Source organism: Scleropages formosus, chromosome 6 (assembly GCF_900964775.1).
Source record: "Scleropages formosus chromosome 6, fSclFor1.1, whole genome shotgun sequence".
Lineage (NCBI taxonomy): Eukaryota > Metazoa > Chordata > Actinopteri > Osteoglossiformes > Osteoglossidae > Scleropages > Scleropages formosus.
The window spans coordinates 17,497,979-17,507,369 of record NC_041811.1 but is presented as its reverse complement, the minus strand read 5'-3'; the positions used below and the strand labels follow the sequence as shown (position 1 = coordinate 17,507,369).

At 37.8% G+C, this 9,391-nt stretch overlaps 1 protein-coding gene across 3 annotated transcripts in view; it reads right to left on the bottom strand.

The window, feature by feature from the left end:
- Nucleotides 1-972: 972 nt before the first annotated feature.
- Nucleotides 973-9,391, bottom strand: part of tnpo1 (transportin 1) — a 32,135-nt gene continuing 23,716 nt past the window's right edge. Inside the window, exons 16-26 of one of the 3 annotated variants that reach the window (XM_018736735.2) lie at nucleotides 8,600-8,707; nucleotides 8,463-8,513; nucleotides 8,036-8,194; nucleotides 7,715-7,802; nucleotides 7,514-7,612; nucleotides 6,940-7,035; nucleotides 4,990-5,065; nucleotides 3,904-4,003; nucleotides 3,682-3,756; nucleotides 3,316-3,454; nucleotides 973-2,539 (exon numbers count right to left, since the gene is read on the bottom strand). In XM_018736735.2, the coding sequence (XP_018592251.1) occupies nucleotides 3,347-3,454; nucleotides 3,682-3,756; nucleotides 3,904-4,003; nucleotides 4,990-5,065; nucleotides 6,940-7,035; nucleotides 7,514-7,612; nucleotides 7,715-7,802; nucleotides 8,036-8,194; nucleotides 8,463-8,513; nucleotides 8,600-8,707 (960 nt within the window). In that variant the 3' untranslated portion in view covers nucleotides 973-2,539; nucleotides 3,316-3,346. Of the gene's footprint in view, nucleotides 2,540-3,315; nucleotides 3,455-3,681; nucleotides 3,757-3,903; nucleotides 4,004-4,989; nucleotides 5,066-6,939; nucleotides 7,036-7,513; nucleotides 7,613-7,714; nucleotides 7,803-8,035; nucleotides 8,195-8,462; nucleotides 8,514-8,599; nucleotides 8,708-9,391 lie in introns of those variants that run through there. The other 2 variants (XM_018736736.2, XM_018736738.2) reach the window with 2 other exon arrangements.

Here is a 9,391-nt window from a genome sequence, read left to right as displayed (position 1 = left end):
TTTTCTTGTAACTATACTGTTCATTCTTTCAGGTGTTTTATATCCTAAGGCAGAGGAACAAGTAATCAGTTTTTAGAATAAATAAATAAATATTTGAGGTGACTAAACAGTAGTTTCGTGTTCAAAATACGGCCATCCAATTTTCCACATTCAAAGTCTATTTCAGTAAGACTCTGCATAGTCCTTTAAATGCATGTATGTTTTGACCAAACTTCACACAGTGGAACTAATCCAAAAATGTCTGTGGTAGCTTATTCTCATATAAAAGGACTTAGATTTAATGTTGCAACTCCAATGGTTAATGATTTCATAGTCACTGAAATTTAAAGCACTATTTTAAATAAATAAAAACATTAATAGGCAACAAGATAACCCACAAAGCTGTGAACAAAAGGGTCATGAATATGCATTAGGACTGAAGTTTGAAATGTACATGAAATACTCCTTTTCAAGTAAAGCAGAAGGCATGAAGTTGAGGGAAATGGGGGGGGAAAAGGAATGTGGAAAATGGCATGCTCTCAAGCATTCAGAAGCATCTTAAAATATAAAATAATCCCTAAAAACCAGACACTTGTGTCGGTTTAAGTCAGTGCAATCAATTCTTCCATCCATCCGTCACACACAGAATGAGAACATGCAGAGATCCACTAAAATAAGAGTACTTGAACTCTACTATTAGGCTTGGGCTCCCACCAGTCAGCAAGTCTGCTATGGCTTTAGAATTGGATGCACGAGTGCACAAAGGTACACTTTCATACCCATGTGCATGCCTTGAGAGGGGAAACGCTGCAGGCCACACTCTGACCAGCAGAGCGTTTTTTTTTTTTTTTTAAGATCTGTTCATAATCCCCACCTCTTCGTCATGTTCATCATGGGATACAGTCACACAACTTACAAATTCAAGACTTGCACTTGAGAATCAAAACACACAGAAGTACCAGATCTATTTTGTCCCAGATTCACAGTATTAAACAATATTACAAATACATATTAGAGTGAAGGGACAGGTTAAACAAACAAGGACATACTCTCACAATATAGACTGAAAAAAATTGAAACAAATAGCCAAATAAAGTGACAGAGGGTCATAAACCACCTTCCATGTTCTATGTAAGTACCCATTAATCTAATAAGGGTAGTAAGGGCCACCAACATGCACGGATCAAGTTTGAGTACCCTGCTTATTATATCCTTTTCAGAATAAAAAAAAAAAAAAAAAAAAAAAAAAATTAAAAACTAAAGCATCCTTACGATCATGCGTTAGACAGAAAAAATGAAATATAATGAAAACGAGAACATTGAGTGGAGATGGACAACCATGAACCTCAAGCAGAAACTGATTGTTGCCCTAACAGAGCCAACTAAAGTTCAACAAAGCCCTTAACTGCTTTCCTAACCACACAGCTTGCAGTCCCAGAAAAGTCTGGGATGTTCACTAGTATATGTCCATGCAGAAAGTACATTTACAATGACTGCACAGGAGCAATGTTTGCACAGGTATATCGGCTTCCCACATTGTGCAGGTTTGGAGACGCTACTATGATCAACCTTAGTCTTAAGTTCTACAGGTATCTCCTGGTGTGTAATTGGAAGCTACTGGACTTAAACCTATCCTTAATAGAAATCAGAAGTTCTACACCAAAAGAAAAACAGAATTTTAATACAGGGCAACACACTGCTGCTGATGTACACCATCCCCACTGAAATGCAAGCATGCTATTTTTCTAAGACCACTTTCAATCACCCCCCCCCCAAAAAAAAAAAAAAGAAAAAAAGAAAAAGAAAAAAAAAACAACAAAATTCAAATGCACTTCTATGGCATTTGCCAACCTGCTTATGTCAACAGTCTAAGTTTTATGAAGGCATTACCATTGTCCCACCTAGTTTCAGTAAATATTCCAACTGTGACATATGAGGATGCATTTTATTCCTATGATATGCAGACATAGAGAACTGACTAGCGTTTGGCTAGGCTGTGTCTTGAATGTGAGAGTTTTACTTTCTTTCATCACCATCTACTCTTTGTGGCTAGTAGCTGTCCACTGTAGAGACATGGACAAGTTAGCTCTGAAAAGCATTTGCTTCATCATGTATGTTTCTATGCAGTTATTTTCTACTGTCTTATACCTGTATGTACTCCAACTTATACTTCAGTTTTAAATCCCCAGCAATGTTTTTGTGCTAATACTCTTAAGTTTAAACCCATTGTAATACAAAAACAAAATTTCAGTTTTCCCAGAGGTTTTTTTTAATACCACACCTATACAGATGTGCTCTACAAAACGACAAAAATCTTGGTTTAGTTCTTCATTGTAACAGAGTCGTGAAAAGCTTAATTGTTTCCTCCCTCCAAATTGACGGTTCCCATTCACCTGTCCGTGTAAACAGCTGCACGGCCAACACCTCCCTCCCACCCCGCTCAGAAGGGCTGGGAAGGCACCGAGTCCCACCCAGCCCACTGGTTCCCCCTTTCCCCCCAGCAAAGGGCATTTATTTCCCTGGGTACAGAGGCTCCCCGTTGTCTCCCACAGTGAATGACCTGAAAAAAAAGCAAGGGGGGGACATCACATACTGTGCACAGAAGATTGAATACTATTTATGCAAAGAATGCAGAAATTTAAGACAAGTTGGTTGGGAGAATTTACAAAAATTAGGCATACTTTTAGTGTCCATGAACTTTTTTCCTGTTCAAGAGCTTCAACCTTATCCAATAAATACATGTGTTGCAACCTGAACATATCTATCAGGGTAGACCATTGCACCCACTGCAACACAAACTGTAAAGGTAATAAACTAAGCGTACTTTTTAGAGTTTTACCACACATGCAGAATTCAAGATGAACATTCATAAGCAACATTAATGTTTTTCAGCCAAAACACTTCACCCAAAATTTGATGTATAGGTTAAATGTAACAAACCAGAAGTGTTTTGCATGAGAATGATTCATTACTTCTTTCAGGGAAGGCCAATAATTTACTCCATTAAGCCACTGGGGAGGGGCTAATGAATGCAACTGAAAGCAGCACTGTTTAAGGGTAAACAGTGCGTTTATAGAAAGTAAAATGTGACAGACACTTGCAGCTTGAAAACTGAAACTTCATTAAATATGGTTGGCAAAATTCAATCCTACTTCCAATTTTAATAAAGGAATTTGTTTTTAATGGGGTAAATTACATTCAGTACAGAATCATGAGAAACACATGTTTTAAACGTGCATGAGACCACGAGTTCTTGAGAACCCATGTAACTGTATCACGGTACAGCATGTAGGCAATGCGATGATCCAAAAGTTAAATGCAGAACAAAAAACTCACCCCCAGATCAGGACTGCTCCTACTGACAAAGTTACACTCCATAGAATGCCGCCAGGCGCTCTTTCAGAGGCAAGGGGAACTGATCCGAAAACCGCCTCCAGTTCTCATCTCCCACTTGGTTCTTAAACCCATGAAGGATCTGAAACAGCATGTTACCAGCTGAGTGAATCCAGAGAGCACTGGAAATGTAACCTTGAACATAGCTCATAGGTCAACATGAGAATGGCATATGCTGTTAAAAATCTGCACTAAGCATTCAAAATGAAGATGACAATCTGTTGCTGTAAAGAAAAATTAGTAACATCAATCCATGCAAGAGGACATACCAAAGCAAATTTTCTTTAGCAGTTAAATGGTTCTCTTTACCTTACAGAACATGTCTCGTAGATCATCTTTAGGATTAACCCATGAGGCGACTGCATCACAGAAAAATATAAAGTCCTATAGGAGACAAGAGAAAGCCATGTGTTCAAAAGATAAAAGTCTGACCTCCACTCAAATTCAACTGCAGACTTCTGACCTCAAAATAGAAGGGAGGAGAGAGGGGGGAAGAAAGAAAAAAAAAAAAAAAAAAAATCAAGGCATCACCTGTACCACTCCTCCTGGATTGACACTGATCATTGTGCAGATGCCTCGAAAAGCAGAGTCTTTCTCCTCATTGTCTCTTATGTTACGTAAAGAGGTGCACCTGCCAACAGAAACACCAGAAAGATTCACACTAAGCACAGTTCTCATTTTCAGCAGCTAGCATACTTTGTCATTTCCAAACAGTCAGATCTACTACATGAGCACATACTGTGGTTCTCATTAATTATACTTAAATAAGCTTTGGGTTCCAGCTTTAATTATAGTTTTCCCTAATTTTTTTTTTTTTTTTTTTAAATAAATGAAAGGTCAGATTTAGATCTGAACTGAAAATTTACAAACTGTAATCCTGAAAAATAGTCATTTTAATAAGTATTCATTTACTAGTTAGTGCGTTTGTGACACAGGGAACCACCCAAGTTGTTAATTACTAATTTAGGCTAATTATTTAAATGTTCTAGTATTCTGGAGTTTACAAACTATTGGATTTCATAAAAGATTTATTGTGTGTAGTATGCCTTTGAAAATGCTTTGGACTACTAAAATAATGCAGCACATTTTCACATACACAGTAAGAGCCACCTGTCATTTCTACTTCATTACAACTAAAAATTAACATATCAATAAAAGGCATTTTATTTCATATTAATTATTATACTATAAACATGGATATCTACCAAAAGCACCTTCTATACACCAATTATTTTGACCAAAAATAAAGTTTGGAACATCATGCATTGGGGATAGACTTCTGGTGAACTGATAATGCTCTTTTTGGCATATAGACAAGCTTTTTTTTTTTTTTTTCCTCCTTTCTTTTGAACCAGCAAGCATGTGACAATCTTATCCCATGCACTAATTAGTTGTTAGCGACAATAAACATAAAATTAAAAAAATATATACATGAAAGGTACTACTAAGGAGAAAAATCACAAGACCTAAAAAAAGGACAGGATTAGTCACATGGTTGGCAATGATTAGACTGTGATTCTAAGAAACAAAATAGTTCTTTCAGACTGAAAGAGAGAGACAGAGAGACAAAGAGGAGAGTGAAGAAATGAATTAAATAAAAGATTGAATAATACACACCAGGGTCTTATAAACTGCTGTAGCATGGGAGCCACCTCTTGAGGACAAACGTAACCAAGACGACCAATTGTTATTGCTAAGGTAACGCAATCACGGTTATACACCACCAAACGCCAACCAAGACATGAGCAAATGAGGGGGAGGAGAAAAAATAAAGAAAAACAACAAATAACTCAGAAACAGAAATCAACAGAACCTGTGTATGATAATAAACATAAGAATTCACTAGTGTTGATTATTATTACCCCAACTAAGGGGAATGTCAAATATGAACCTCTAAAACAAACAAAACATTTAAGGGAGAACACTTGAAAGCACAATGTAACATTAGGAAAATGCTGCATGAACAAAATACAGATCAGTACACACTCTACAGAGGAGGAACACTGCAACGGCGTTCAGCTTGAAAAGCGAGTCACGGTACCACTTCATTTCACAATAGTTTTGAGCTGATGTTTAAAGAAAACATGGTGAACTGCAAAAAAATGCAGATTTCAAAAAGAAAAGTTAATCTTAAAAAAAAAAAATTAAAAAAAAAAAGCTATTGAGCTTTGCAAGTTCTCTCCCTTAAACTCACAAAAAGGTTAATCTTACATAAGAAAAAAGAAATGGTTTTAAGATTACTCCAAGCCAACTACATGGAGAACACTAGATTCCAGCAGATTCGTATGAAGCAGAGGAGGGAGACCTAAGTTTAAGAGACACAAACTATGCAACATTCTCATTAAAACAGGCATTTATGAACAATCCAATGAAACATGCAGAAAGCAGATGAATGCTCATTAGATACAGGTTCACTGCAGGATACACTGATTGGTTGCAGCAGAGGAAGCCGCTGCCCAACATTTTGTCGGCATCATTTTGATTTTGTGACAGGGTGCATAGATGTTAGTCAAAATTATTTCATTTAATTTTCAAGGTAAAAACCTGGCGTGAGCAGAAATGTGAGGATCTCCAGGTTTCAGATGACTACTTTCTGCCAATTTATATGTGGCAGACATTTCAGTTTGCATGTAAAAGACCACCTGGAAAACCTAATGAATAAATGCCTTTCTTTGTCTTCATTTACAGCATTCAGAAATGTCTCTTCTGGCAATTTAACGCTACAGATTTTTTAAAATTATACACAGACCAAAGAGAGAGGGAAAAAAAAAAAAAAAAAAATCAGATATCCTGCATTAAACATTTGCCATCCTTAACTAAACAACATTCAACATCTATTTGCAGATATGCATTCACATTGAAAACAGTAACTAAAACAACAAATAAATTGACAAACAAACAGGAACACATCTAGAATGCCCTAATATTGCCCTAAGAATGTTAAAATTACACTTTCACCTTTGTTAGGAAACTAATTGTAAGAATTGTGGCCATTTTAAAAAAACCTGAATAGTTTCCAGTCAAAATGAATCCTTGTAATATGAAAAATATACAAAGGGAAGATTTCTATATATAAAGGTGCTGTATCTTTAATTACATTTAAGTGTTGTGCATCTTCCTCTAAATGCATTTATATTTATTTATACAATATTTTAACAAGGAAAAAACAGCAAAATTTGGCCAAATCAGACTGTAGGCCATAAATTTTAACCACACAGATTTTTATATATAAAATTTTTACAGATTCATAATGTAAAACTATGGCAACAGTTTTCTTAATCCAGTTCTGTTAATACTAAGACTGTACAGTTACAAGTTTCTTTCGGTTTCAATACTTAAATCATTCAGGGAGGTATTTTGCCTCTTTTTTTTCCCCCAAATTATTAAATGAGGGTTGATTTGTAACGCAGTCACACTGAATTGATGAATGAATTACAAACCCCTGAAACTTGTAAGTACGTCTTGCGAGTAGTGAGATTAACAGGCACTCCAGTCTGCGACTTTCCCACTGTGTTGGCAGACACCTCCGCAGTGCTGCCCAGCTCAGCACACATCACCATGTGGTACCTGTATTCTCCAACAATGTCTTGGGCGTATTGGGCCTGTTAATGATCTCCACCAGTTGGTGCAACACCATCGCTATGTAGGGCTGCATTTCAGCACCTGGAAGAGGGAAAGGCAACAGCCCAGCTTCAAATTTAACACCAATGCCTGTTTGCACAATGCGTGCATCATTGTTATACTTAAGTGACCAAGTAAAGTACCAGTAAAAAAAGTCTGATTTCAAGTGGACAATCTGGCAATACTTGTATGGGCTGAATTGGACACAAGAGTACATTTACATTCATTCATTTAGCAGATGCCTCTTTTCAAAGCAATGTACATCTCAAAGTAAAAGAGTAAAAGCAAAGAAACCCACAAGTGTCCTAGATCTCTGGAAACTGCTGCAGAAGTGTTGAGGAAATCAGTCAACATGTCTTCAATTTTTTTTTTTAATCCAATGCTTTTAAAAAAAACTGGTATCCAGCAGGAGTTCAGTCTTTACATTGGTACCATTTATCCAGCAAAAGCAATACAGTTCCTGTTCCTAACAAAAAGTAGTACAGTATTATGACTGGGGGCAGAGTTTAGACGCACTTACCCATTTGTATAGATATCTCTCCAATTGCCCATGTTGCATTGTTGCACACTGAAATTAATTCTGGATTTAGATTAGTACCCAGAATAGGCATAAAATCCGCTGTGAAAACAAAAAATGATTTACAGAGATTAGCCAAAAATCAACATCAACAATTCAACATCAATAAGCCAACGAGTCAGTTTCTTCTAGACAAGTACGTACCAATACATGGCTTGACATGCTGAAAACAAGCCTTTGTTAAATCACCCAAGAGGGCAAATGAACTTTGTCTGACTTCAGGCATTTTGTCCTGAAAGAGAGGATATGGGAAAGTTATCTTCTATAATCACTGTCAGCCACCCCCAAACATGGAGCACCTATGCTGAACCAAGTACAGAGTCAGCACTTATCTCCAAAACAAACCTTTCCGGTACATTTTGCTACAGAAAATATACATTTTACCATCTTTCATTATACTGGGGTTTTGTATACAATGAGTACAAATACAATCTCAGCTGTGATGAGCCCTAGGTCTCAAATTACCTGCATGCACTGGTACATGAGTGTGAGGATGTTGCTGCGTGCCACCAGCTGCTCAATGTTGCCTCCGAGCCCCTCGGCCAAGCCGCTCAACAGGTCCAGGGCCACAATCATGAAGTCCTTGTCTGGGGCTTCGTACTGGTTGGGCTGCGTGTGGTGCAGCTGCAAAGATTGAGTGAGGAAGCGGAGGGAAAACGAGACATCCATTAAAAATTTCCAGTCCACAGAACGCGGCACAGCAACATCAAACATTTAAGGGCGACATCGTCCTGCCGTGACACCGTCCCGGGCTGGCTCATCCCAGCGTGTGAAGGCGAGCTCTCAATGCACCCACAGCCTGGGTGACCTGAGCCAATTCACGCAGGCTTTAGGCATGGCATGTTTATCAGCAGGAAAAGCAGCAACAAAAAACAAGCGTGATTGCATTTACCCGACGGCTAAGGCAGGCTAGTCTGGACCCATCACTCGCCTCAGATTTTAACTGAAGGAAGTAAACAGAGGACATGACTCAGATGTACAGAGAACAGAAAAAAGGCCTGCAAATCAGAGACCCAGGGGAGTTCGTACCATGGCTTGGGCGAGCGTTTTCTGCACTAGGTTGACGCAGCGCTGGTACACAGGTTCACAGTATGGGAGAAAGCCAGATTGCAGGGCAGTGGCCACAGAGGACAGGCACTGTGGGAGAAGAGGCAGGAGCAGCTCAGTCAACAGGGCTTCTGCACAATTTGACCACAACCATATCAACAGAACAAGCGGACTATGAACTTTAGAGTGAGACTTTTACAATGATTCAACAATGAAAACGTTAACTAAATGCACTGCAACGTTACTTAAGCACTTTTGTAAGATCTCAGTAACGTGTTACTTTTGAGTCATGATGTTTCATCATGATGTCTAACAGCAACCACTACATCTGCTGTCACAAGTAAGCCATATTTGTTATTGTTTGAGTTTGTCAGTGTTTGGTTACAAAGCTAAAAAGTTACAAAAAACTTTTAATTTGATTCTCTTCAAATTACTTATTTCAAAAGGGTATAAAGCTAAAAATGAGTATTCATAATTCAATGAATACCACGCAGCATTAACTACAAAAGGAGTATAGATGGCGGCGAATGCATACGCTGCAGTTCAGCTCGCTCTCGTTTATAATTAACTTTACTGTAATAATTACAAAATGAAATACATTTATTCATTCAGCCGATGCTTTTATCTAAAGCAAATTAAAATTTTAAAGTACTTACAATTATTTACCCATTCATATAGCTAGATAAATTTTACTGGAGCAATTACGGCTAAGTACCTTGCTCAAGAGTACTACAGCTGGAGGTGGGGATCAAACCTGTACCCTTTGGGGGTTGG